This window comes from Phanerochaete carnosa (assembly GCF_000300595.1).
Source record: "Phanerochaete carnosa HHB-10118-sp unplaced genomic scaffold PHACAscaffold_1, whole genome shotgun sequence".
Taxonomy (NCBI): Eukaryota; Fungi; Basidiomycota; class Agaricomycetes; order Polyporales; family Phanerochaetaceae; genus Phanerochaete; species Phanerochaete carnosa.
The window spans coordinates 3,234,864-3,260,240 of record NW_006767628.1 but is presented as its reverse complement, the minus strand read 5'-3'; the positions used below and the strand labels follow the sequence as shown (position 1 = coordinate 3,260,240).

Here is a 25,377-nt window from a genome sequence, read left to right as displayed (position 1 = left end):
GCCATCACCTGATATGACAGCATCCAGGGTACAACGCACAGCACTCACACTTCCGTAGATAACCCGAGTATCCAATTACATCCTCAATATGTTGGCATGTAGGATTCCTGGTTATGTGTTTCTACTGATAATAATATGCTGCTGGATATCCTTCCTTCGCGTACTCATACAAATGTCCGTTGATTTCAATTTCGATTCGCATCGGCTCTCACAAGAACTCAGCAGGACGTGTGGCAGGGTCACCACCAGTCTCGTCATAGACGAGGCCAGCAACACGATATGCGAGCTCTACAGTCGGTGCTGAATGAGTTCCTAAGGTCTGTGCAGCAATTTTTACAACTCACCGTCAGCTTGGGCACGAACTCTGGCTTCTGCATACACTCGCACAACATCCTCGGTTCCGCTGGGTCTTACGAAGGCCCTTCCAGCCTCGTACTTGCGCACCAACTCGTCGATACGCGCTTGGAGACCAGGCGGGCTCACAAGACGACGTTCCGCGTCCTCGGTCTTGAAGATGTTCCTGTCCGCAACGACGACCTTGACGAGGCGGTTCGGAAGGTCCACATAGAGTGAGTCCCACTCGAAAGCTCCGTACGAGCGGTGGACGAGGACGACCTCAACAAGAAGCATGTCCGAAAGAGCATCACCAACGGTCTGGTTAATGAGGTTGGTTAGGTTCACGAGATGGGTTAGAGCGGTGGATTGCGCGGGAGTGCTTGGTTGGTGTTCTGCAAGCTTGGCCTGAGTCTCTGGAGAGAAGAGAACAGTGCCGTGACCGTTGGCCTCAAAGTATACTCCGACGTCATAGTGCTCAGCAGCGTGGTGAAGATGTTTCACGCCCGTAGGAACACATCGAACAGGGAGTCTCTGTGTATTGACTTAGCTCCAAGCGCAATGCGCACAGATGAAACAGCCGCACCTCAGCCAAGTACTTGGTCGAGCCACCATTTGCGTAAGCTGTCTGGACGATGCCAACTCTGATCTCTTCTTCAAGTCCTGCAGCCTTCACAAGATCAACAATGAATGCGGCTACCAGCGCTGCGATCTTGTCGCCGTCAAGCATATGGAACTGACTCCTCTCGTCGAGATAAAAATAGATGAGGCGGTCTGCATCGCCATCGAGACTGCAAGCTCGTTGACCAGGCTTGAGATGCGCAGCGAGTGAAGGGGGAAGCTTCTGTTGAGTTTTCACGAAGTCCGCACCGCAAGCGTGATTGAGAGCACCGGACGTAGTCGTGGCGGTGTTATGGAGAATCAGTGACAGCGACTCGCCTAAGTACCGCGACAATGTGGCGGCAGCTTCGGCACCTACACCGTTGGCGCAGTCAACGAGCAGCGGTGGCGAAGCTGGCTTCCCAGCCTGTACAAACTTCAGTAAATGATAACAACTCGTATTAAAGAGTTTACGTACGATGAGTTTCTTGAAAGCGCTGGACAACTTTTGCATGTAACCCTCGGCGGAGTCGTCGCCATACGTGTCCTTCGTGCCCTTCGTATTGATTGCTCTAACTAAATAGTGTAGGATTGGTGTTGTCGTGACACCGGCATTCCGAGCTTCAACGCCGAGCGCCTTCAGGCCATCCTCCAAGGCACCGACCAGCGCAGGGCCGGATGGACGGGTGTCCCTCGCGTAGACGACGCGAGCTGGCTTAGAAAGATCGATCTTGAGTTGCTTAACAAGAGTCTCCAGTGCCTCGACGAATGCGCTTGTGTTAGACGCATTCGCGAGGACGGTAGCATGGCCTTCCCAAGAAGCTTCAAGCATCTCCCCGCGTGGATCGACCAATTTCACACCGTTGTCCTGCAATCGCATTCAGACATTGCGTGTGTAGCCCCTAAGAGTGCAGACGTACGGGCTCAGGGTTGTGGGACGCGGTCACCATGACGCCGATGGTGCGTCCATCGAGTCTCTTGCTACGTAACCCTGCGAGGACGCCGACTCTAAACATCACAGAGTCGAGATCGTTGCCCCTGACATTACGCAGATATAAGCAAGGTGTAGGATCGGACACATTTGCACGGCTTACAGAGTCCTGAAGCCCGCTGTACCATACTGGTACGTGAGGTGGCCAGGCTTCGGGTGACGCTCTGAGAACTCTCGAATGGCTTCGACTGGCAACGTAGACATAATTTGCGAGTGCTGAGTATATTGAGGCTGTAGAGCTGTTGTCTGGGGCTGCTTCAGGACGCGTATCGGATGGATTAGGGATGAAGGAAAGCTCTAAGCGATCGTCTAACAAAATCCAAGTGACCTTTCGCCCGAGGCAAGCAAGTTATAGGCGCTTAATCTATCACCGCGTATACGCACGTGCGATAGGCGCCCTTTGCCGTCATAGCTTGCTGCCCGCCCCCCGACGCTTGGCATACAAACTGACACCTTACTCCCACTCTTGATTCTGACTTCCCATAAACATGCCCTCCAAGTCACCAGCACAGGCCGCTCTCGAGAAGGCCGACAAGAAGGCTAACTCGTCTTCAGGATGGTTTTCCTCCTCATCGTCGAAGTATGAAGAGGCTGGTGATCTCTACCAGCAAGCTGCCAACCTCTTCAAGATGGAGAAGCTCTTCAGGGAAGCGGGCGACGCGCACGCAAGAGAAGCGGAGTGCCGCGAGAAATGCCAGGAGTCTAACGAAGCGGCGCAAGCGTGGTGGAATGCGGCAAAGGCTTATAAGCGTGGTCACCCAGACTGTGCGTGTGCTTCGCTCAACGCTTTGATTGTCAGTGGCTGACAAAATTATATAGTAGCCATCCAGGCTCTGTCGCAGACGATTACCCATCTCACAAAGGCTGGACGCTTCCGTCAAGCAGCCGATCGCGAGAAGGAGATTGGTCAGATATACTTGCAGGAGCTGAATGATCTCCGCAAGGCATGCGAGAGCTATGAGCGAGCCGGAGAGTGGTATGCTCAGGAGGATGCTCAAGCGTGAGCTTAACCTGCTGTTTTGTCTTAACACTACTGGACTTACACCTCATCAGCACCGCCAATGCTTGCTTCAAGGATGCAGCGGACCTTCACGCAGACCTCGAGGAGTACCCTCAGGCGATCGCACGATATGAACAAGTGGCTGATGGCTCATTAAGCTCTGCCCTGACGAAGTACAGCGTCAAAGAATATTGGCTCAGAGCGTGTCTATGTGCACTTGCGATGGGTGTAGGTATATCTATTATGCACGCTTTATCTGGTCTCATCTATACCTGTGTAGGACCCTATCACTGCCAAGCGGAATCTGAGCAAGTATTCGTCTCTTGACACAACATTTTCCTCTACGCGCGAAGCGAAGTTCATTAACATTATCACGGACGCTATAGAGGCAGGAGACATGGAAACGCTCACCGCTGCTGTTTATGAGTACGACCAAGTCATGAAGCTCGATAATTGGAAGACGAATATCCTCCTGAAGATTAAGAAGGGTATCCAGGAGGAGCCTACTATCATATAGAATATTGCTTCTCTATCTCAATAGTTCATACCATCTTATTTGTACCTCACCTTATACTAGTGACGTGGAACATAACACCGGCGTGAGGTTGTCTGTTGTCAGACTGCGCTCTCCACGTAGACGCGACGGGCCAAGACGCCCGCCGGTTACCCTCACACTTCACTCTATACCCCAACCTCCCCCAATACTACGTCGACGGAGACGTGCCTGCTCTTTAGACGATGGCTTGGCCGGCATCGCTCGTCCTTTTTCTTTTCCATGCCGTATATTATGTGATAAACATCTTCTCGTCTCTACGCGTCAGTCTCGGTCGGCCACCAAAGCCTCTCGAAGCCAAGCGGAAACAACTTCCCACCCACCTCGCGTTGCTTTTCGCTACGGACCGAGATGGCGTAATGGAGAAAATTGAGGAACAGTTGCTTGTAAACATCCAGCAAGCGATATCATGGTGTCGGGCTGTAGGAATACAGCGTCTGACCGTATATGACCGTGACGGTGAGTTTCCGGACATGGCTTATCGCACTTGCTTCTGAACTTATCGCACGACGAATAGGATCTCTGTACGGTTCATCTTTTGAATTGAGGACAAAGCTGTACAAGGAGAACACCCACGACGAAGTGTGTGAAGCCGAGGCTGAAGTTCAATACCCTTTGACACCACCGCCTTCCGACTCTTCGGCCTCAAGTTCGAGATCACTATCGCCGGAACACTCAGCACAACCAAAGCTGCATGCTATCACCATTGTTGTTACCTCTGAGACCAAGTCCCGGACACGAAATGAGAAGGATGGTTTGAGACGTCGCGCGAGTGGTGAGCGTGCCACGGTCTAGGTCGCCTTGTTGGTTTATCTGATCTACTCTATAGGCTTGAAAGTGTCTACTAAGCCACCATTCACGCTCCATGTCCTGTCACGAAAATCAGGGAAGCCTGCAGTCGCTGAAGTCGCAGCAAGCTTTGCGAGCAACGATTCTGAGTTCATGAACAAGGATTCGGCGGTGTCTGTCGCGTGTCTGAACTCGATGTTGGAAGGTACTGAGATGTTCAGAACCACTGTCTTTGGACTAATGGATGGATCACGTAGGCGAACACGGTTTCCCTCCACCAGACCTGATGATAGTGCATCAGGTCACGCCGCATAGATATCCCAAGAATATACTGGAGCTGCATGGCTTCCCACCATGGCAAATAAGCTTGACTGAGTTCTAGTATGTGTGATGTAACCTCTCCCTTACGTTATGCTGAAATCACTTTCAGTTATTCTGAGTATCCTTCTTGGTGGATGTGCTGGAAACAGTCGGACTCCTCTACATACGTACCGCTCACAAAACACGAGTTGTGTCGAGCGTTAGACCAGTACGATGCTGCGGAAATGCGGCGTGGCAGATGAACGCATCTGGCTTTTTTTCTTGTGCTGGAAGCAATATGCAGGCTCATAGTCTAAATATCAAGCGGCGGGGCGTAGCCTGGGCCCTGCTGGCAACATGCTGTGAAGGTGCGTGAATAATCTGGATAGACTTCTTTCATTTACATGCCGGCTGCTCTGATACTTCCATGAATCTTGTATCACATGAACCACTCGACCTGCCGGTAACTCTCCAGACCCTTGCGTACTGTATTTCTCCTTCACCCAGATCTAGAGGTCCTGAAACGGCGGCGTTCAGTCATCAGCAGATATTAGCTCCTTGCCCAGGTCATCAACGCTCCTCCTGACAGAGTGCATTCTCCACGTTGCCGTGCCGTCTGATAGTGGCGCAACATGTACGGAATGCGCGATGAAGGCTTAAAGCTCTGTATCAGCTTCTCCGCGCGTTACGTGTTTACTGTCCATATTCGATAGCTTTGGGATAGGCATGGCAAAGAAGGCATCAGCGCACGGTCGTTCCGAACAATTTCGCATCGGTCACCGCCTTGCACGTTCCCATGGATCTCACAGGAAACGCCAGCCTATATATACCGTTCTCTCTTTGCTCGGCACCCGCATTCAATACGTGCAAGCCTTCCACAGCAGACAGTCTAGACAGTTCCTAGCAAGAGCCCAAGCGTTGAATCTGCGCACCCAAAACAAGACTTGCTAACGCAGCAACCTTTTACGCAAGCACGCTGATGTCACATCTCAACACACAGTACCAGAGCGAGCAGACAGTGCAGCCATCGTCCTTGAAGGGCCCCAATGTAACAAAACGTATCATCGTCTGCTGCGACGGGTAAGTTCCATGAGCGGCGACATTTATTTGTGCGAGTTATTGAGGATGGCACGCAGGACGTGGGACGACGGTCTCATTTGTCAAGAGCGATGGAAGTACACAAACGTTCTTGTGTGTATTTCCCTGCATCTTTCTCAGAGAAAGACTCACGCGGAGATCTCAGCGTCTTGCAAGGATCATGGCCCACACAGACGATCGCTAGTGCGTCTGGTATCTGCTTGCAATCAATCGGTTGGTTGATGTCTCTCCATAAAGTGTGCCACATGTTCCCCAAGTTGTGTTTTACCAAGCGGGAGTTGGTACGTTTGGTGACAAGATCATCGAAAAGCTGGATGGTAGGCCACCAGATCGCTATAACAACGAGCAATTCTGAACATGCATCATGAATGTGCATCATCTACAGGTTACGTCGGAGCATCATTGGCTGAGAAGGTACAGGAAGCCTATGCGTTTATTGCTCAGTGAGTATCGTTGCCGGAGGAAAGTGTAACTTCTTATCCCTATACTTCGCCTCCAGCAACTATCGCCCGGGAGACGAAATCTTCCTCTTCGGATTTTCTAGGGTACAATGACATCTTTCCCGGCTCTTCAGGCACTGATCATCAGTCCGTAGGGAGCCTACACGGCGCGCATGGTCGCGCTTCTCATAGGTGCCATTGGCGTGCTGGACCGCACCGAGATGGACAACTTCGCGGACATCTTCCTACTCTACCAAGAGCGTGGCAAGGCGCAGGACCAGCAGGAGATTGCCGTGCTCGACGCCCAGCTCTCGCTGTGGACGTCGCACAACTCGCCCGGCAAGCAGCGGGCGGACTCCGGACCAAGCAGCTTCTCGATCAAGTGTGTGGGCGTGTTCGACACCGTAGGTGCGCTCGGGCTCCCCGAGGAGCTCACACACTCGGAGAAGATGAAGACGTTGTTCGGCTTTCCCGATCGCTATCTCGGAGAGCACATCGAGAGAGCCTACCAAGCGCTTGCGTTAGACGAGCATCGCAAGGATTTCGTGCGTGACCGGCCATTGTGGGGGTGAGTTGCACGAGCTGACAATAAGACAGAACTGCACGAAGTTTGAGCAGACGGAAGGAGGAAAACGCAAAGGACAGATTTTGAAGCAGTGTTGGTTCTCGGGATCACACACGGATATTGGAGGTGGGTTCGAGGACCACGACCTGTCTGATCTCACTTTGACCTGGATGGCGGTATGTACTCCTGCTTCAAGGTGAAAGACAGCTCTGACCGCCAATACTTTGAAATTTAGGCCAACACGTCGGACATGCTTGCACTGGATCAGGAATACCTTAAGTCCTTGCCGAACCCCGCCGCGCCTTGGGGCGAGCTCCAGCCGCACAAGTCAGTGTTTTATCCACCCCAACTCACGCGCATTTGACCAACCTTCACCAGCTCTTTGACAGGTATCTACTCCGTTGCCGATCGCATCCAGCGCACGATCCCGACAGGCATCAACGACGTCACGCATGAGACGATCCACCCCTCAGTCCTCTGCCAGAAGATTCCGCGCCCCGACGTCCTGCAAGCCGTGCAGAACGTGCCCGCGCTGCTCTGGCGGCTGCTCCCGTACGAGGAGGCCGTGCGTGCGCACTGGCACGTGATGCGGGCGCAGACGGACGCGAAGACGGAGAAAGACGACAGTAGTGCACTGAAGGACATTGGCCACATCCTACATGCGGCAAAGGCCGCGGCCAAGGACGGACACAGCGTTGGGAAGGCGGTTGTGGACGCCATTAAGCATAAAGATGACGCCGGAGCGAGAACGCATCCGCTGGCGAAGTTTGCAGAGGAACACAGCATGGGCAAGGTTGTTAAGGAGCTGCTGGCGGAAAAGAGTTCATGAACGGAACTGATATTTGATTCGATGAGATATACCCTAGTGCTATGACAAACCATCGAGTGTCGTACCCATGCGAGCTACAGCATGGAGAGACCCTATCAACCTATCGATCCCCGAAGACACAAGCCACGGGCTCAAAGCAAAAGAGCAAAAGATCACCACAGGATGCCTCTCGCCTTCAGCTCCGGCAAACCGTCCCAAACCCGCTTCTTGACATCGGGCTTCAGGGCGCGCGAACGGAACGTGTCTCCAGTGCAGATTTCGAACCTAAGTTTATCCAGCGACCCAAAGCGATCGAGCTCCCTGCGCATCTGGGACCAGTCGGCGGCTTTGAGACGACCAGTCTCTCGGACGATGAGAGTAATATCTGTCACAGAGGCCGGCACTACGCGCAGAATATTGAAGACAGTCTCCCAAGAGTGAAATGCCCCAGAGTTGGCGTACAAGATGACCACAGAGCGTAGACCTGGACACTTGTTAAGTTCAAGTGCGGTCCAATCTGCAGGTACGTTTCATTAGTAATGTGCTATTCGAGCTGTAGCAGAGATATACCTGCGCGATCGTTGCCCCAAAAGTTCCAGATAGAGATCTGGAAGTGCCTCAAGTTTGCTCCCATGGCACGGAGAAACGAGCCGAGATGCGCGATATCTTCAGTTGCAGTAATGGAGGCACGAACAGCCTGCAGATACTCTGGACAAACGCTGCTCTGGAGAGTTCCGAGAAGCGGTGCAGAGACGTCGTGAAGCTGCAGGGTGTGCACGCGCACAGGCTTAGGTAAGCGTGCTTCCTCCGTGCCTAGCATCTCTTCGTCTAAAAGATGCTTGCGATGGATCACTTCCAAATCCAGGACGCGGATCATGTGGAAGAGAGAGAGAAGCGATATCAAGGAGGTGGAGGTGCCTGGGATGGACGGATACATCCACGAGATGAAAAGGGAGCAGAGCCGGAAGGGGTTCTGCTGCGAAATACAGCCAACATAGCCCGTCTGCCTGAGCTTGAGGAAGCGTAACCGAGGGAGATTGGTCAGCACGGTGACGACGGTGTCCTCGGTAAGCTCTGGGGAGAGGGCGTGGATAGGACCAGCAGAGAGCGAGAGCTCCCGAGGACGGGAGCGCATGGGCTCTTGGAGATGCTTCTTGAGCTGCTCAGCGTAGCCACCCTGCTCGTTACGTGCTTCGACGCGGTGACTGTAGAAGAGGTGGTAGCTCGCCTCGCGCGTCCAGGCAGTGCACACGAGGGAGCAGGCTTTGAGGGACTGCTTATCGTCGTGGAGGAAATCGATGATCATGTCCGTGAGCTCCTGTGCAAGACATTGGCCATGAGACATGATGGTTGTCTCGGAAGACATTATTGCTAGGGTTCCGGTGAGCAGAAGGAAAGGGAGGCTAAGGCCGTGACTCACTGAAGATTTGGTGCGACCTGCGTGGATGCGGATGGGAGAGAACAACAGGGAAGACTGAGGGTGCATATCGAGCATGGCAGCATTTATACCGTGCACGGGCGGCCAACTGGAATGTCAAGGAAGGTGGTCACTAGGTGACCGGAGATCCCACACATGTCAGGTGTGACCGACACAATCACCACCGGTCACGATCCGATTGCTGTGACTGGGCGTGTTGAGCGTGACTTGTTGGATCCGTGACGCCTTCTCCCGAACGACGACCAGCGTGAGCATGCGCCGGTCATAGCACTTCTTCAGCCCTCCTGCGCTCTCTCCTCATGCCCGTCAAGGACCTGGTCGGCTTCTACGAGTCCCGGCCAGGCTCGTCAACGTCCGCAAAGCGCGCCGGCAAACAGCCCCAACGCAGTGATACCCGCCTTGTAGACGGCTTACCTCCCCCAAGCACATCCAGTGCACACTATACATCCCTCGGCTACGCTCCTTCTCCCCCTTCTTCACAGCACCAGTCTGACTTCACTGCTTCTGACACCCTTTATGATGCCACGATCGATACCCACGATACCCATCACGACTTCACCAAAGATATTACTGACGAATCCGACGAACCACCGAAGCGCCGACCTCGCAAATTCGGTTCATTGTCTAAGACACATGGGCAGGCTTTCGAGGAGGATGGTCTCGAGATGAAGATGCTGTTATCTCGCACGGACACCCAAGGGACGCTAGGGGAGAGTACTCGGGAACACGTACCGGAAAGCGAGGCTGCCTTCAAACTAGACTCTGAACCAAGTCTTCCCTCTCATAATCCCATTCCCGCTACCACAGTTTTTGCTCGAAATGCGGCTCCTCTCTCCTTCCCTCAGCTTGACGCTCATCTAGCTGCAATACCTCCATCCTCATTCCATTCCCAGGCTAGTAAGGACGGCAAGGCAAGTATGTTTCCTCCTCTACAGCTCCTTGCGGCCACCAAGAAGACCCTTGAAGACCTGGAGACGAATTCTCAAATACTTCCCTGGTACGGGAATCGGAATAAGATCTTCGGCGCGCTCACATCTCTCACCCTATCCATAACGGTGGGGCTCTTCCCATTTATCTGCACCTGCCCTTGGTTTGAACATAGACATCCAGGGTGCTAGTGCCTTGGTCACATTCTACAGTCTACACGGTCTCATTGACATCCTTCAAATATTTGCGCTCATCGTGAATACTATCGGTATGTTCTGTAGGTAGCGTATGAGGATGCTCTGACATCTTAACGCTGTTCAGACCACGGGAATCAGACTGGTACCTGGCGGGAGGTTTTCCTTGGTACAATGTCAGGATCTAGCTTCTGGCGTCGCAACGCTTCGTACTAATAGCTGTACTCAGACCCAACGTCCTGGCTCTCAACTTTGCGACCAGCATTAAATTGGCTTTGGTCGCTCTTGTGGTTTTCATGGTCATCACCTGCGTTCTGCTCTATTCCTTCTACAGAGCAACGTCGCTCTGCTGCCAGTTGGGCATCGTTGAGGGCTTACAGTCGCCCAACTTCTTTCCGCACAAGTGGTGGCTCGTCTTCATGAGCTTCATACTTACGGTCATCTACCTACCACTTAGCACGATGGCGATGCATGTCGTTGTGTGGTCTGATGACCTCTGGGTCGTGCCAAACCCGTATACGAACGCGACGACCTTCCCGCCGGTGCTTCCTCCCCTTGGTCCGCCTGCGGAGTTTCGCGACCCGCTTGATTTCTGTTGGACAACGACTATGAACAAGAATGAGCTAAATTATGCTCCAGTGCTTGTGATCCTCGCGCTCATTTGTTTAGGCGGTGTAAGTAGGTTGAACCACTGTCTCCGCCGGAGCTGACTATCCGCAGTTCACAGTCTGGTTCCCCATCCACCTCTATCGTGTCATCGTCCTCGTATGCCCCCGGGTCGACCGATACACGGAACTGGGCACTAAACGGAGCAACAGCGATATGAATCGCGAGTACCAGCGGCTGCTCCACCGTGACAAGAACCCGCTCCAATTTCTCTACCATAGTATGTCAATCTTATCCCTTCCTCCCGTCTCCCGTGTCTGACGACTTGGTCAGACTACCGCCGCGGATGGGCGACCTACGAAGCTTCGTACATTTTTGCCAAACTCACAGCGCTGCTCATTGTCGCCTTCGTCGACCCGGATAACTGCCTGTTCCGCAGCTTGAACCGCACGCACGTTATAGTCGCACGCCAGAGCATTCTCCTCGCGGCCATGACGTCTTTCTTTGTGCGTCAGTGTGTGCTTGCCCCTTTCTTGGATCCTGTCAGCAACGCAGGCGAGTGGATTTCCTGCTTGAATTATGTGTTGACAGCGGTCATCGCGCTGTGTGTCGCGCTGAACGTGTCTGGGGCGAGTGTATTGGATGGCCCGATTTTGTACATGTAAGTGATTTAGGTGGACTTCTGGCCGCGAGCTGATGATGTGTAGTGTATACGGCATTACATATGGCATGGCTTTTTGTGGGTCGCTGTTCCCCTAGTCGATGAGCAGTCACTGACAAGAGCTTTCTAGATTTCACCGTCATTGATACGAGCTTCATGCAGCATTTGGTAAAGCGTACGTCTTCTAGTCATTCATGGTAATGGCAGAACAGATATGCTAACTTCTCTTCAGGTATTTCGGGGCGCATCGACTTCAGTATGTTCATCTTCCTTTGAGTTACTACTTCATTTGACCATCACGACAGGCATCGACATCTTCTCTCCTCGGTGCGTTGAACCTCGGCGCACCCCCTCTCCTACCCTCATTTCCTGATACGGCTGCAGGATAGACCTGAGCCCATCCTCTCTGCATACTAAGCGCCGCATCTGGCAAGAAGCAATTTCTGTGCTCTTCCTCACGAATCCAGAGTGTGGCATACCGAAGACGCAGCCGATGGATTTCATGCAAGCGCGCGACTCGGAATATCCGCCGTACCTGCTGCATTTTGCAGGCACGCCTGGGGAACGGCATGCCGAAAACCTGAAAGTATTCTTCGAAAGCCCCATATTAGCCATGCAACCTTACTGACTCGAAAATAGATCTTAAGGGAGGTCGGCATGTCGTCGTACACGCAAGGCGTTGTCATGCTTGCAGGTACACGCTCAGCGGAGTTCCGCGAGCTGCTTGAGACAATTCAGCAGCAATTCGTCGGACCCGATTGTTACTGGAAGGACCCGACGGAGCATTCCACCATCCGCTGCAGGGGGCGCTTCGGAAATGCATGGTATATCCCGTTCCCTCCTACAGTGGTATGTGAAGATCTCTCAGCGTAGTTAGCCGAATTAATGAGAAGCAGGTCCTTCGATACGATGATGGTCCTCTAATCGCACTGCGCGAGGCTGCAGAGCTAGAGCTGTACGTTAAGCAGAACTCAAGCCATGACATCCGGCGTCGGCGCGAAGTGCGTATGGCTTTGAGGGCCTTGGATGGGCTGGTCGTCGCTTGGCCGTATGTGTACAACCAGGTATATCTCGCTCAGACTCGTACACCAAGTCTCTGCTAACCGAGGGCACACATAGCCCGTAGGCTCCCGCAGGCCGCTTTGCTGCTGCTGTTCAGGACGGCGTTACAGTGCACGGGTGTCTATTCACTATCGTGCCGCTGTCTTCCGCATCAAGCGGCAAGGCTCGCTTATCTTCGACGGCTTGAATCTCGGCAGCGGCTTCAGCGTCGAGATGCAATACGCGAAGGGTGTCACTGTCGACGGGTCTGTCATCGGCCTTACTGACGACTACGACCTCACCGCGCCGCTGGCGCGCTTTCTTGCTCTCAACGAGGAACTCACCACCGAGTTCCTCACGCGGGTCGAGATCGTACTAGGCAGGTACAGGCACCACATGCGCAAGGAGGCCAAGGCCAAGGCGGATGCGCTCAGTTATAGGTTCTTGACAGCGGTATACGATAAGCCGCAGGGATGGGTGGAATTGACAGAAAGCTCGATTGAGATTGAGCACGATCTGAGGGTCAGGCGGCTCATGCTGGGCGGTGAGGACGTATTCAAGGTGTCGTACGAGAGGCTGCAGGCAGTGTCGAGATCTGAGCTGACGGTATGGTGGTACTTATTCTGGGTGAGTTGTCTCTTTGGAGCCTGCATCGTTCAGCTTGGCCAAGCGTTGTTCAGGACGACCTGTGGAGGCGGAATCACGACACGATCAAGGGTCTACAGACACACGCAACAGACTTTGATCCCCGTTACCCCACGTCTATCGCATACACCCCGTTGCCAAGAGCAGCACTGGAGTCGTTTCTTACCCAGCGCGGGTTGCTGCGGCAGAAAGCAGCTTTTTTCAACTCTTTCAACTCTGGGTTGTTGAACAAGATCTACATGCGAATGAACGACATACTGTTCCACGGACGCAGGCAGGTATGTGTCCTGCGCTTTTTATCGCGATATTTTGCACTGACATTGTTCCTCAGGCAGACATCATCCACCTTGGCCCCACACCCGCCGAGCTCGACATGGAAGAGGTGGACGCCAAGGCACAGGCGCGGACTTCGAGTCTCGGCACGGGGGGTGGCACCGACCACGACGACGAGTCGATCCGAGCGCGGCCCGTGTACCGCTGGGAAGGCATCTTGGATGACCCTTTGCGCAAACATAAGCAACGCTACCCGAACCTATTTACAAAGTTTGGTGTATGGTTTGGGATCACGCCGCTCTGGCGGGCGGGCATCCCGTCGGTGGGCCTGGCACTTGATGTGAGACTCGATAACGGACAATACGTGTTGCTGCAAGACCAGAACGAAGGAGAGATCAAGAAACTGTGATGGAGTATCATTATATGTATATACTAACGACATAGTTGTGTCTATGTGCCGCTTCCTCGAGTTAAACACGGATTCCAATTAGCAACTTCGTTGCAGCAGACAGTAAGAGCCTCGTTACCTGTGGCCATTGTGCGATGCGACGCGGTGTGCGTCCGAACCGATCTGCGAGAGCACGCCATATCCGCAGTTAGAATGAGGCAAGCGATAAGGCGAGGTGGGGCATACCATTGGTTATTGACAGGCTTCTCAAACAGCATTTCCCTCAGTCTGTCAGCCGTGCCCTGCACCGCACCGACATATGGGTCCAAGAAGTCTGGGAAGCTGCCTGTGGAGGATACACGTTCGCTACCTCCGGTGTACGCGCGAGGCAGCCGGATGCCCACTGGGTCGGGCACGACACGCATCTTCAGCGCGTTGAGCACGACCTGCAGCTGCGTCTGGCAACTGGCTCCGCCGCCGCCACCGTAGGTGACGAGCGCGACAGGCTTTTCCGCCCACTCCTTGTAGAGGTGGTCGAGCGCGTTCTTGAGCTCGCCAGGGTAGCCGCCGTTGTACTCGGGCGTGACGATCGCGAAACCGGCACAGGACGTGACGAACCTACTCCATTCGCGAATCGCGGGCGAAGCGTACGCGAACGGGTCTGGGACCTGTGAGGGCAGCTTGGAGCCGTCAACGACGGGGCCGAACGGGTGCGGTGGCTCGCGCGGGTCGACGGCGACGATCTCGACGACGTTTGCGGAACCGGGCGCATTCAACCGGTCATCGAGGATCTGAGTGAGCCAGGCAGCGAGTCCGTGGCCGTTGCCGCCGTTGCGTGAGCTCCCTATGAGTAGACCTAGGCGTGTTGCGACTTGCATACTTGAATGTGCTGGAGAGGATGAAGTTGTAGATACGACGCGCACGACTCCGTCGCGTAAGCTTTGTTGATGTAAGCGTGCTTATCCTTGCCATGTAAGCATCCAGTCTGTTGTCCCGAGACTAGCAGGATGGAGAAGAGATTACCAATCCATGCAAGTCCAATTGCAGTATCTTGATGGTGCTATGCGCGCGTATGACCGGAGAGTCAACTAGTCCTAGTCAACTCTAGCCGCTATGGTTACATCTAAACACGCAAATTTGCCAGAGTCCAGAAACAGTCGACTTGTAGTTTCAGCTTGGTACTAGTATTGCCGGCGATGGGGACATTTATCGCAACTGAGCGTTGCCGGAGCGAAAGACCGATCTACAAGGACTCAATATTACCCCGAATGAGAGTCAACTATTGCGTTTGTTGTCACGTATCGAGAGGGGAAAGTTCAACCAATAGGAGGAGACTCTATCAAAATATCTGGTCACTGCCATACAGGAAAATAGGACATTCAGCTGTCAAATATACGGCGAATCGCGTATGTTGCCTAGCAGAATTTTGACACTAGGGATCAGTTTCATATCTCCATCTGTCAAAGGAATACTCACATGTGTATAGGGCGGTATTAATTCGACTCGTTGGAAACGAGCGACGCTTTGAGTCCGTCCGCGGCTTCGCCCACCGCATCAACGTATTGAGCGAGGAAGTCAGGATATTTGCCATCGGTCGACACCCGCTCCTCACCCTCGATGTACGTACGGGGCAGAGTGAGGCAGACAGGCTCGACAGGTATGCGCATCTTCAGCTGGGCGTACACACCCTGGAGCTGGACAGCGCATTTCCCGCCGCCGTGGCCGCCGAAAGCAATGGTGATGATAGGCTTCCCCCGCCATTCGCGGTACAGATGGTCAATGGCGTTCTTGAGCTCACCAGGGTATCCACCATTGTACTGTGGGGTGACAACGATGAAGCCGGCGCACGAAGCGATGAACTGACTCCATTCCTGGATGGCTTCGGTCGAGTACTCCTGGGCGTCGTTGATCTGCGCGGGAAGGCGGCTGCCATCAATGATGGGGCCGTAGGGATGCGGTGCTTTCGTTGGATCGACAGGTATGATGTCGAAAGCCTTCGGTGTACCCGCAGGGTTCAGGCGAGCATCGACGAGTTTCTGAACCCAAGATGCGATACCTGGGGTGTTGCCATTTCGTCTGCAGCTACCGAGGAGCAGTGCGAGGCGTATGGGTTGGGACATGTCGACTTCAAGTTGGTGAAGAGGATGTAGGTCGTGAGAGGCTGGCGAATCCAAATGAAATGCTTGATCCTTTTATACAACCTTCGCGATGTAGAAACTGTTCAAACCAGCAAATAGCATATTAATATTGATCAAAACCTTTGATGGTCGTCCCGCCGCGAATGGTCGAGTCACGAAGGCGACGCTTGCGGCACAGCAGGTCGATCAGCCCTTTGCGCAAGTCAGCCCCTGGAAGACCTCGGTTCCGAGTCTTCGCGCCCTCCGTAATGCCACAATCCCCTTAATTTTGATGCCATCAGCCCCGCCCCGACCATATTTGGATGTCCGCAGTCGAGCCGTTTCGCCGACGCGCCGATAGCATAAGCATAATAGTGCTCGTCGAGACTGGACGCTGTGCCCAACGTACATCGGCCGCAGTGAGCGCAGCAGTACGGCGGCCGACATTGACTACCGTTTATCTCCCTTTCAGCTGTTCCAAGAACGATAGACACCCCCGGGCAAATTTTCAGAACTCGGAGTTCGAAAACTCCGCAGGCGCTAGGGCGAGCTAAGGAAACGCGTCCGCCGCATTTGGTAATTCCGCCGTCACCTGAGATACCTTGACCCGCCCGACATTACCACGAGACTCATTGGCTGAGTGGAATCTCTTCGCAGACACGCATGCAGATATTGAAGAGAGAGGTAGGATGTATTACAGTGCTTTGTAAGCTAAATGAGAAGTTCCATATGATCCTGTCCTCTACAAGTCATCGCGGAGAGTGTAATGAAGGATAACGAACAGGGATGGCGCGATATGACTGTCGTCGTGGGTGTTGTGCCACCGTATGATCGCGAAAGGCAAAGCGGAGGAGCGTCGGGCGGGTCAAGGCACGGCGAAATTACCAAACGCAGCGGACGCGTTTCCTGCGCCTGCGGAGTTTTCGAACTCCGAGTTCTGAAAACTTGCCCGGGGGTGTCTAGATCTATCGTCTTATATTATCAAAGTCGATCGACTATCATCGACTGATTAGATAAGGTCTGCCTAGGGAGACTACTTCACGCGTAAGCAAGCGTAAGCTCAATCAAGTTTGATGCGATCAATCCCGATTCAGAAAATACCGGCTTGTGGTGTCTCATCCCTTAACCTTAGTATGCCTCGTCGACCTCGTCCAACGACCCGGAAACCCCCCATTCATCTCGCCGGAGCGAGCCGTGGGCCGAGAACTGCAACCAAACCCCATGGAATTACGGGGAATGTCAACGAAATACGCATTCACGCCGTAGATTCTGTGAGCGAAAACGAGCCAGAAAGCGACTCTGCAGGGGAACACGAAGACCTGGACGAAGATCCTGAGTCATCATTTGTCGAGGGAGGAGAAGAAGAAGAAGAAGACGTGGATGTGGATGGCCCTCGAGTCGCACAGTATGTTGATGAGGAAGACCTGGAGGAGGTAGGCGAGGAGAGCGAGCCCGAAGACGATGAGCCCGAACAAGAGCCAGATAATCTCGTACGTGAGAATTTGCTTGCTATCTGGCGTAATTCACACAAAAACGCTAGAAGAATCTTCGCAACGGTTCGTTCGTATACACCGGAAAGATTTTTTTCATTAATACATGCGCTGTATATCAGACCTTTCTACGTTACCTCTAGGCGCATTAAGGAAAGCACAACAGGCTCTCTTGCGCTCCAAGGTGTACGACGATGAAGATGATGAGGACGGGGAGGGCCCAGGGTTGCCGTCAGGGGAATACTCGAATTCCGAACCCAAGGGAGAGACCTCCCACCAGGCCAAAGACCAAGAGAAAGAGAAGAAAGAGGTACCAAAGAGGAAGAATAAACATGCGTGCATATCTATTAACCGCGCCCAAAGATTTTTCCCGCTTACCTCGCGTTCTGTAGTCCTATGGAGATGTCTTCCAAACGTCCTGTACCCCGAAAGAGGCTAGACATCCCGGTAAACAAACCCGTACGCATCGCGACACGCATGCCTATTCTATGACCTTTCCCGAACCTCTATCTCCAGGTACCTCGTGACCCTCGCTTCCTACCTATTACTGGGGAGTTTTCCCAAGACCGTTTCCGCACACAATATGGCTTCCTGTCCGAGATGCATGAGCAGGAGATGAACACATTGAAGGAAAACCTCAAGCGTGCACGCAAGATGCTTGCATCGTCTCCCAGGGCCTTGCGCGCCGAACGTGAAGCAGAAGTTCAACGGCTGGAGCGTGCAGTCAAGCGAGCGGAGAGTCTGGTCAACAGGGGCAAGCGCGAGCAGGTTGAGGCATCGGTCCTTGCTAAGGCGCGGAAAGAGGAGAAGGAAAAACAGAAACAAGGAAAGAAGGCGTGGTTCATGAAGAACGGTACGTACACTACGTTTGTTCTATGTTCTCCGTGACGCTGAGTGTACGTGCACAGTCGACAAAAAAGAGCTGCTGACTCGCGCAAAATTCGAAGTCCTTGCGGAACAAGGAGGTCGGGGAGCTGTGCGTAAAGCTATCGAGAAAAAACAGAAAAAGACTAGTCAAAAGGAGAAGAAACGCAGACCATACGCACCTGGAGAAAAGCGTCCTTCAAGGCCCTCGACCGATGTGCGACCGAATAAGCGGCAAAAGTTCTCATAGCTTCCGTAGTCAAGTGTGGGAGTAGTTCTAATCATACATTCGTGATATGCTACTTATTATGTAGGTTTGACAGAATAAGGCGGCATGGGATATACATTGCCTGGCTGTGCGGCGTCGGTAAGCTCTAATCTGCTTCACATTTTGGAGATGAGGTTTTCGTGGAGGATGGCCAGCTCTTTTAGATTGATCTTCCCGTCCTCGATCAACCATTCGAACAACTGCTTCCTCGTGTCCGTCGTCATCTTTTTGATCACCTTTACATCCTCTGCCGTGATGAAACCATACTCGGCAAATATCGGCACGATGCGGTCTAGCTGTAGTTCTTGAAGGAACGAGCGGAAACCGCCTTGATACGCCAAGGTCTGCGCTCTGCTCGACTCTGAAGAACTCGTTGTCGCCGGATAAATGGAAGTAGGATTGTTCTCGGAGCTCGTTGCCTCTGCAGCAGGCACTTGCTTCTCGTATATTCTCCTTTTCATGGGGGTATTGTCCCGCGTCTTTTCAGTCTGCTTGCGTTTTCTTGTCGACCTCCTCAACGTCTGTTGGGTAGGTCAGGTAAGCGTAGTCAACTCGGACGAACGTACGCACGGGCCCTGGATCCAAGCTGCCGCTGCTCGACGTTACAGCCTCCTCGGCGGATCTTGAGGCTGACGACGCTCTGTATCTTGCACGAATCTCTGCCACCGTACTGACCTCAACGTATATTTGCGCGCTCTATCCGACAACACAACCTATCAGACGTTTCACGCCCGAGTTCGTGCGCAGCTTACCGATGGGCGCCACTGCTTCAAGCGTGGCCTAGACGGACCTGCCTCAGGACCGCCCGCCTCCGCCTCGACGGCCACTTCAACCTCGCGGCTCTGCATATCAACTCCAACCGGGGACGACAGCGCCATGATTTGCTTCCTCGCTTTTCTGTTCCCGTTCCCGTTGAAACTGCGGCTGCCCGGCTGCGGGGGCGGCGACGGACTCCATCCGTGCCCCCGCTCGAAGATGCAGTCCGCGACGAGCTTGACTGTGCAGTTGTACTTGATCGCGAGCTGCTGGTGGAGCTCTTTGCGCAGGATGCGCGGGGTGTTGAGGTGCATGCGCCAGATGTACGCCTTCTCGGCGCTGACGAAGGATGTCTTGACTGGGACGTCCCATGGCGGAACCCGCCAATCGCGCCAGTTGTAGTTGTACCACGGTGGCATAGCGTTTGGAAGTAAGTCTGTCGAGGTCGGTGGATGCCTACCGTGGCGGGTCTTACAGCACAGGAAGACGTGCAAGAGTCACGCCACGGCAGTAATTGGAATCACTCCTAGGGTGCTATATGTCTTTGGTGAAACCATGGGAAGTTACGGTGAGTTCTTCCTCTCATCTGGGACGCCTGAGCTTGATAAAGCCTCGCAGCTCCAACGTCCAATCCTCATGCTTTGTTCTAGCCCCGTGCACGCAGAGGACGATGATGTAAAGCATCTGGCCCTGGCTGGCCTTATGGTACATTCAGTCACATTACTGGCCTCGAGGCTCAGTTTATTCCAAACTGAAAGCGCACGGCCGATGCTCGCCAAACGCAATCGCGGCGATAACAACTTAACATCTTCCAAGCATAGAACACTCGCGCAATCTACTCCACGCGTCCAAGCTAGAGTCGTAAACAGGCTACAGAACAGTGTCCGTGTGTAGGGGAAAATGTGAGGTAATAGTCCATCCCGGGTCCAAAGCCATCGATGCAAAGTCAATGCGAATGAGTGCCGAGGATATTGAAAGCATGTGCCCGAGGAATTGGGTGATAACAGAGTAACATCTAAAGCATGTGGACGAGTGAGAGTAGAGCAAGAGGGGAGGGAATATATATATACATAGAACGAGCAGAGTCTGCAATGGATGTACCTACGCTGAGAAAAAGGAGCATAAGAGTGTCAAATATCATACGGCGCGCCGCTCATCGGGCGACCGTACGCCTTGTCGGCTCTCGTGAAATGTCCGCGCCGGGCCGCTGTCCGTCTGGTAGATTGCGCACCTCGAGCGGCTGTCGTGGCGTCAGGTCTACCAATTGGTCACCACCCTCGTCGACGTCCGAGTACACCGAGCTGGCCGAGTCTCGCAATCCGGCGCCGGCGACGTGTCCTTCGTCCGTCGGAGGACCAGCGTTCCGCTTGGGACTCCTAGGCGGGATCAGCGGTGGGCCCATGCTGCTGGACGGTGCAATGGCTCCAGGGGTCGATGGCTGAGACCCGCTACCACCCGCAGCGAGCAGCGGCTCGAAGCTGCCAGCGCTTTCCCTCGCTGTATGTCCCACCGCATGCCCCATCGAGCTCGCGCTAGGGCTGTGTACATGGCCACCAGGGGGCGGGCTGCTCGTCCGCGCGGGGAAGTAGCCGTCTCTTCGCGCGCTCTGCGGCGGTGTCTGTGGCGCCACGGCGGCATACGCCGCGTATGGGTCGAAGTCTTGCCTAGGCCCAACAGGGTCGTCCCTATACGGCTGCTGTTGGCCGCCAAGTGATGGCAGGGAGCTCATGGTGCGCGTCGCTGCGCTGGGTGTGGAACGATGCCTCTGGGTCATGGGCCTGTCATCGTCATCATCGCCATCCAATGCTGTACGGTTGAGTCCCGCTGCAGCGAGCGTCGAAGCAACAGCTGTGTCGTACTCAAGGCGGCGATTGCGTCTCCGCCTCCTAATGAAAAAGAACAAGAACAGGACAATGGACGCCGCGGCAAGGCCCACGATAAGAAAAACCCCGGCGACAGCGCCTTTGTTGGTGAAAAACCTGTCCTACCGTTAGACCCGCGCACACGTGTAATGAAAACAGGAACATACTGTGATGCACCGGTGTGATTTGCATCGCTATTTATCGGCGTTGGATTATTCGCCAAGATGGTCACGACGCTGGTGGCGCCATTACTGCCTGTTGTTGTTATGAGCTCAGTGACAACAGAGGGGGTGCTCGTAGTCGTTTGGCCCGCGCTGTTCGTCGTCACGATTACGACTGTGGATGACAAAGTCGTCCTGTTTTAGCGATTAGTATTCAATGTAGCATAGTTCGTAGAAATGATACACACTGAGGAGATGAAAATGCGAGGTTCGCCGTGGTACTGACAATTCTGGATGTGTCACCGGCTGAGGAAGCTGTTGTTGTTGTTGTCGTCGTACCTTGACTTGTTGTGGATGACAGTTGCTGCCGTTGCGAAGCCGGAGTTAAAGATGGTTGAGAGGACTGTGAAGAAGGTGCAGATGGAGGAGAGCTAGGCGGCGTAGGAGATGCAGATGATGGTGGAGGTGTTGGCTGTGTAGTCGGTTGAGAAGAGGTTGGCGGAGAACTTGGCGGGGTAGTTGGCGGAGACGTTGGTGGAGATGTTGGCTGAGACGATGGCGGAGGCGTGGTCGGAGCAGAGGTAGGTGGAGGAGAAGTCGGAGCAGATGAAGGTGGGGGAGAAGTCGGAACAGATGAAGGTGGTGGTGAAGAAGGCTGCGTTGAAGGTGATGTCAACGCGTTCGATGACGGCCCGGACGAGGGACTATTCGAAGGACCCGACGACATGCCTGCAGAAGTGGAACTTTGGATGTCCTTGTTAGTACTTGGAGGCGGAGTCGAAGGCTGGGAATTAGATCTGAACAAGAGAATACAGCAGTGACCGAAGTCAACCGAAGGCGAAGAGGTTTGGGTGGAAAAGGCACTACTCACGGGCTGGATGCGTCCGTTTGTGAGGTCGATGCGGCCGAATCAGAGGGCATGGACGTCGGGGTCGTATCTGGCGTGCTCGAAACTGCGGCTGCGGACGTCGGGGTCGTGTCTGGCGTTCCTGAAGCCGTGGCAGGCGTCGACGGCGGGGCCGAGTTGGCTTCCGAAGGAGTGTTGGAAGACAGATTGGCGGTGAGCGTAGGAGACGGCGTGGATAGGTCTGACGTTGGAGGAGCAGAAGTCGCAGCCGAAGCAGGCGTATTCGAGGGGACGGAGGATTGTTCAGACGCGGATTGAGTGGGCGCACCAGTGACAGATTCTGGACTCTGGGAAGCAGGAACAGAGGCAGAAGGCGTAGCAGAAGGTGGAGGAGCAGCGGACGGTGAAAGTACCGCGCTTGCAGGAGTACCTTGAGACAAAAAGTCGCGGTCAACACGCAGTTGCAAAGAAAAAAATGGGGATGAAGGAGAGGGCGGGCGACGGGCCACTGTGGGAGAAAGAACTAGACGAAAAGACTGCAGGCGTGCTGTTGTCTTTTGCGGGGATTTTGGCCCGTTAACTTGAGCGCGGGATTTGGAGACAAAGGACAGGCTGAAGGAGGTTGTAATTGGGCGATACTAGACGTACCTGTGGGTGGGCCGGACAGGTTGGTACCAGAGGATGCCTGACGCTTTTGGTGGACGTTCTGGATAGGCATCGGGAAGAGGTCAGAAAGGGAACATGTGGGTGGAGGAATGAGAGGGACTCGCAGATGTACTCAGGGTGCACAACGTTTAGGAGGTGGAGGGTCGCAAGCCACGCTCCATCTACACGCGTCACGCCGAACGCTTGGTATGAAGAGATAAGTAGCAGAGGATGAAATCCTCGAGAATTCTATAAAATCAAACTCGCTTTCCCTGTCTAGCCACTTTCTAACCCCGCCGCCGAACGCGTCATAGACGATCTCGTTCCCGTACCCAGCATCGTCCCGTCGTCGTCGTCCACAGCACGGAGCTCGCTGCCACCGACGGCGACGAAACGATTACCGAAGGCTGACACGGGAAACTATCATGGTATCCTCGCGACGAGCGGGACTGGGACGCTCAGCCTCAGAACCAATCCGACTCTCACGATTATCATCGCACCGTGTGCAATACCAACATCTAAGCAGCGGTAAGAGATTGGGCGAACACTAAGCAGATAATTGTGCTGTGCTATGGTGCAGTAAGCTGCCCATATAGTCAAGCCGAGCTGCCTTGCTCAACCACTCATACCGGCGGGCCAGAAGAAGACAGCGTACCTGCGTACGGTCTCAACGAGAGGCACCTGATAGAATCAACTCGATGGGAATACATCACACATACTTGTGGTCGTTTTCGCACCACGCGATAAGCCTACCGGAAGTGAAACCCATATAGATGAGCACCGTGTGGTTCAAACGGGTCGAAGAGAATAGCCCTTGACTTCTACTCCAACCGCCATTCAACGATGACTTCGACGCCGTCCAGCCTGAACGGACATGGATTCGTGAAATCAAGGCCAAATGTCTCGAAGCCGACCGAGTACGGTAACGCTACCGACTTCTGGGTAGAGTACCCGAACGGGCTAGTCGACCTCAGTCGTATCGCGCACCTCCCGGAAGCTGCCAAAGCACATAGCAGGCTTGATGAGCAACTCATACACGAAGACAAAGCTTCTGTGCCTCCCCTCATTGTAGACAAGCAGTGGGAGGTCAAAGCTGACGGCAATCGATCTCTGCGACTCAGCAGGGCCCATACTGCAATTGTTATCATTGACATGCAGAAGTAAGCTTTGGTTGATATCGTGTTTTGATTGGCATCCGAGAAAGCTCAGACTATGCTTTACACAGTTATTTCCTGCACCCTGACCTGAGAGACCATCCAACTGGCCTTGATTGCGTTATGCCATTGATGAACGTCGTTCCCGCTTTGCGCTCCCTTGGGGCTCATATCCTTTGGGTGTACGTAATAGTTCTCGGTCAGTTGGCAACAAACTCACGTCAGGGACAGGAACTGGGGACTTACGGAACATGAGCTTACGACCATACCTCCATCGCTTGTACGAGGTTTCATGAAAGGCGGCAAGGGGGGCTTCGGCTCTGAGCTCCCTGGCTCGTTTGGCCGTCTGCTCATGAGGAATCAGTATAACTCGGCTCTATATGGTCCTCTACAACAGTTGTACGAGCAGGGCAAAGCCGCTGGTACCGACGTTTGGATTCACAAGAACAGGTATCATCATCATTTCTTCCCTGAAACGTGTAACTCTAATTGCTCTTCAATAGAATGAGTGCCTTGTGGGGACCTCAATCAGCACTGGACCTCTACCTGCAGGAGAACGGGATTACGAGCCTTTTGTTCGCGGGGGTGAATGCTGATCAGGTACCGCATCTTGCCCATTCCCGCGCTCGGGGTGGAGTGACACGAGTAGCTGATGATCCACTTGTTTAGTGCGTTCTAGGAACGATCGTTGACTCATACTACAGAGGTTACGACTGCATCGCGCTGCGTGACTGCATTGCGACTACATCCCCACAAGGCGGGCTGGAGAATGTCTTCTATAACTGTGGAAACGTACGTCACATTCCTCGTGACGCCATATAAGTTTTAACGTTGTTCTGCAGAGCTACGGTTTCGTCACAGACTCAGACCAGGTCATACAGTCCGCCGAGAAAGCTGCGAAAAAAGCTTGATTAGTCGAAAAGGAAGGGCATATGTCAAGTTTTGGTACATATTGTACTTTATCTGGAGTCCAAAGGAATATCATAGGTGCCATGATTATGACCATTTCTCATGTGTTTGAGTTCCCTTCCTATACTTACACTATGAGTATTTCCTGGGATCTGCACGGAGAACTATTCAAGCATAATTTCGGGAGCGCGTGGGTCGACGCTGTCCGACTCTTGAACGCAGGCATCGCAGAGATGTCCGCTCGTATGCTCTTCTGTCGTCGGCAATATGCAAGATTTCGTATGCAACGCGGCCGGCAAGGCTTCCCAGAGCCGTAGGCCTTCTTCAACCGTCGCACTCAAGTACAATCTCGACTACGGTCGATTACGATACCCTCGTTGTGGACGACTATAAGTTCGGGAATACCTTCGTGATCGAGTCTGCGGCGACCTATTGGCTAGTGCGCCACATAAGACGAGGTTGATTGTGCATCTTCTCCGTCGCATAGGTTGCGATCGTCGCCCATGCCAAGTGACCCTTCTCGGCGACTGAGCTGTCCTAGGCACACGACTAGCGGCTGCCCTGGTGCTTATCACCATAAAGTTGATGTCGTCTTTGATCACAGCTGGGACAAGGGCACCAGTCGATCTCCGCGAAATTTCGTAGAGCGGGATT

The 25,377-nt window shown here is 53.7% G+C and overlaps 12 protein-coding genes across 12 annotated transcripts; 7 read left to right on the top strand and 5 right to left on the bottom strand.

The window, feature by feature from the left end:
- Positions 1-47: 47 nt before the first annotated feature.
- Positions 48-2,278, bottom strand: PHACADRAFT_111226 (uncharacterized protein). The gene is made up of 6 exons (XM_007390473.1): positions 2,028-2,278; positions 1,854-1,971; positions 1,412-1,801; positions 920-1,360; positions 345-867; positions 48-288 (listed from the first exon to the last, which is right to left on the bottom strand). The coding sequence occupies exons 1-6, from the start codon at positions 2,126-2,128 to the stop codon at positions 209-211; spliced, it is 1,653 nt and encodes a 550-aa protein (XP_007390535.1). The 5' UTR covers positions 2,129-2,278; the 3' UTR covers positions 48-208.
- A 106-nt stretch (positions 2,279-2,384) lies between these two features.
- On the top strand, positions 2,385-3,514 carry PHACADRAFT_247478 (uncharacterized protein). The gene is made up of 4 exons (XM_007390472.1): positions 2,385-2,689; positions 2,744-2,924; positions 2,978-3,152; positions 3,205-3,514. The coding sequence occupies exons 1-4, from the start codon at positions 2,413-2,415 to the stop codon at positions 3,439-3,441; spliced, it is 870 nt and encodes a 289-aa protein (XP_007390534.1). The 5' UTR covers positions 2,385-2,412; the 3' UTR covers positions 3,442-3,514.
- A 148-nt stretch (positions 3,515-3,662) lies between these two features.
- PHACADRAFT_190237 (uncharacterized protein) lies at positions 3,663-4,829 on the top strand (the record flags this gene model as incomplete). The annotated part of the gene is made up of 5 exons (XM_007390471.1): positions 3,663-3,936; positions 3,995-4,252; positions 4,307-4,471; positions 4,524-4,647; positions 4,697-4,829. The coding sequence occupies 5 exons, from the start codon at positions 3,663-3,665 to the stop codon at positions 4,827-4,829; spliced, it is 954 nt and encodes a 317-aa protein (XP_007390533.1).
- Positions 4,830-5,539: 710 nt separating this feature from the next.
- PHACADRAFT_247474 (uncharacterized protein) lies at positions 5,540-8,848 on the top strand. Its single transcript, XM_007390470.1, has 11 exons — positions 5,540-5,646; positions 5,703-5,757; positions 5,810-5,847; positions 5,902-5,981; positions 6,050-6,107; positions 6,164-6,209; positions 6,260-6,649; positions 6,702-6,845; positions 6,905-6,996; positions 7,048-7,996; positions 8,050-8,848. Exons 1-10 carry the CDS (start codon positions 5,546-5,548, stop codon positions 7,496-7,498), a joined length of 1,455 nt encoding a protein of 484 aa, XP_007390532.1. The 5' UTR covers positions 5,540-5,545; the 3' UTR covers positions 7,499-7,996; positions 8,050-8,848.
- Positions 8,849-9,586: 738 nt separating this feature from the next.
- PHACADRAFT_82700 (uncharacterized protein) lies at positions 9,587-13,671 on the top strand (the record flags this gene model as incomplete). Its single annotated transcript, XM_007390469.1, has 16 exons — positions 9,587-9,970; positions 10,026-10,110; positions 10,164-10,212; positions 10,266-10,699; positions 10,743-10,922; positions 10,976-11,303; positions 11,350-11,381; positions 11,434-11,478; positions 11,536-11,559; positions 11,609-11,630; positions 11,688-11,889; positions 11,943-12,152; positions 12,200-12,367; positions 12,423-12,971; positions 13,025-13,267; positions 13,321-13,671. 16 exons carry the CDS (start codon positions 9,587-9,589, stop codon positions 13,669-13,671), a joined length of 3,306 nt encoding a protein of 1,101 aa, XP_007390531.1.
- Positions 13,672-13,712: 41 nt separating this feature from the next.
- PHACADRAFT_84501 (uncharacterized protein) lies at positions 13,713-14,528 on the bottom strand (the record flags this gene model as incomplete). Its single annotated transcript, XM_007390468.1, has 1 exon — positions 13,713-14,528. One exon carries the CDS (start codon positions 14,526-14,528, stop codon positions 13,713-13,715), a length of 816 nt encoding a protein of 271 aa, XP_007390530.1.
- Positions 14,529-14,828: 300 nt separating this feature from the next.
- Positions 14,829-15,801, bottom strand: PHACADRAFT_247470 (uncharacterized protein). The gene is made up of 2 exons (XM_007390467.1): positions 15,127-15,801; positions 14,829-15,065 (listed from the first exon to the last, which is right to left on the bottom strand). Exon 1 carries the CDS (start codon positions 15,768-15,770, stop codon positions 15,144-15,146), a length of 627 nt encoding a protein of 208 aa, XP_007390529.1. The 5' UTR covers positions 15,771-15,801; the 3' UTR covers positions 14,829-15,065; positions 15,127-15,143.
- A 1,099-nt stretch (positions 15,802-16,900) lies between these two features.
- PHACADRAFT_82265 (uncharacterized protein) lies at positions 16,901-18,371 on the top strand (the record flags this gene model as incomplete). The annotated part of the gene is made up of 6 exons (XM_007390466.1): positions 16,901-17,257; positions 17,308-17,323; positions 17,380-17,593; positions 17,650-17,716; positions 17,774-18,110; positions 18,166-18,371. The coding sequence occupies 6 exons, from the start codon at positions 16,901-16,903 to the stop codon at positions 18,369-18,371; spliced, it is 1,197 nt and encodes a 398-aa protein (XP_007390528.1).
- A 134-nt stretch (positions 18,372-18,505) lies between these two features.
- Positions 18,506-19,617, bottom strand: PHACADRAFT_134267 (uncharacterized protein; the record flags this gene model as incomplete). The annotated part of the gene is made up of 3 exons (XM_007390465.1): positions 19,142-19,617; positions 18,960-19,085; positions 18,506-18,910 (listed from the first exon to the last, which is right to left on the bottom strand). The coding sequence occupies exons 1-3, from the start codon at positions 19,562-19,564 to the stop codon at positions 18,506-18,508; spliced, it is 954 nt and encodes a 317-aa protein (XP_007390527.1). The 5' UTR covers positions 19,565-19,617.
- Positions 19,618-20,039: 422 nt separating this feature from the next.
- On the bottom strand, positions 20,040-21,552 carry PHACADRAFT_247464 (uncharacterized protein). Its single transcript, XM_007390464.1, has 3 exons — positions 21,417-21,552; positions 21,175-21,363; positions 20,040-21,124 (listed from the first exon to the last, which is right to left on the bottom strand). The coding sequence occupies exon 3, from the start codon at positions 20,872-20,874 to the stop codon at positions 20,299-20,301; it is 576 nt and encodes a 191-aa protein (XP_007390526.1). The 5' UTR covers positions 20,875-21,124; positions 21,175-21,363; positions 21,417-21,552; the 3' UTR covers positions 20,040-20,298.
- Positions 21,553-23,503: 1,951 nt separating this feature from the next.
- PHACADRAFT_85115 (uncharacterized protein) lies at positions 23,504-24,483 on the top strand (the record flags this gene model as incomplete). The annotated part of the gene is made up of 3 exons (XM_007390463.1): positions 23,504-23,820; positions 24,046-24,264; positions 24,318-24,483. 3 exons carry the CDS (start codon positions 23,504-23,506, stop codon positions 24,481-24,483), a joined length of 702 nt encoding a protein of 233 aa, XP_007390525.1.
- On the top strand, positions 24,484-24,725 carry PHACADRAFT_84653 (uncharacterized protein; the record flags this gene model as incomplete). Its single annotated transcript, XM_007390462.1, has 2 exons — positions 24,484-24,606; positions 24,657-24,725. Coding segments are annotated over 2 exons (192 nt in total), but the record flags the coding sequence as incomplete, so codon positions are not given.
- Positions 24,726-25,377: the final 652 nt, after the last annotated feature.

Bases quoted from the DNA above. Each gene is read 5' to 3' on its own strand.
- PHACADRAFT_247464 (XM_007390464.1), bottom strand. From the start codon at position 20,874: ATGAGCTCCCTGCCATCACTTGGCGGCCAACAGCAGCCGTATAGGGAC.
- PHACADRAFT_247474 (XM_007390470.1), top strand. From the start codon at position 5,546: ATGTCACATCTCAACACACAGTACCAGAGCGAGCAGACAGTGCAGCCA. The intron at 5,982-6,049 runs GTAGGCCACCAG...CATCATCTACAG, and splicing joins GATCATCGAAAAGCTGGATG to GTTACGTCGGAGCATCATTG. The intron at 6,650-6,701 runs GTGCGTGACCGG...ACAATAAGACAG, and splicing joins ACGAGCATCGCAAGGATTTC to AACTGCACGAAGTTTGAGCA.
- PHACADRAFT_247470 (XM_007390467.1), bottom strand. From the start codon at position 15,770: ATGTCCCAACCCATACGCCTCGCACTGCTCCTCGGTAGCTGCAGACGA.
- PHACADRAFT_247478 (XM_007390472.1), top strand. From the start codon at position 2,413: ATGCCCTCCAAGTCACCAGCACAGGCCGCTCTCGAGAAGGCCGACAAG. The intron at 2,925-2,977 runs GTGAGCTTAACC...ACACCTCATCAG, and splicing joins GCTCAGGAGGATGCTCAAGC to CACCGCCAATGCTTGCTTCA. The intron at 3,153-3,204 runs GTAGGTATATCT...ATACCTGTGTAG, and splicing joins TATGTGCACTTGCGATGGGT to GACCCTATCACTGCCAAGCG.
- PHACADRAFT_111226 (XM_007390473.1), bottom strand. From the start codon at position 2,128: ATGTCTACGTTGCCAGTCGAAGCCATTCGAGAGTTCTCAGAGCGTCAC. The intron at 1,972-2,027 runs GTAAGCCGTGCA...GCGTAATGTCAG, and splicing joins ACAGCGGGCTTCAGGACTCT to GGGCAACGATCTCGACTCTG. The intron at 289-344 runs GTGAGTTGTAAA...CACCGACTGTAG, and splicing joins AGTTCGTGCCCAAGCTGACG to AGCTCGCATATCGTGTTGCT.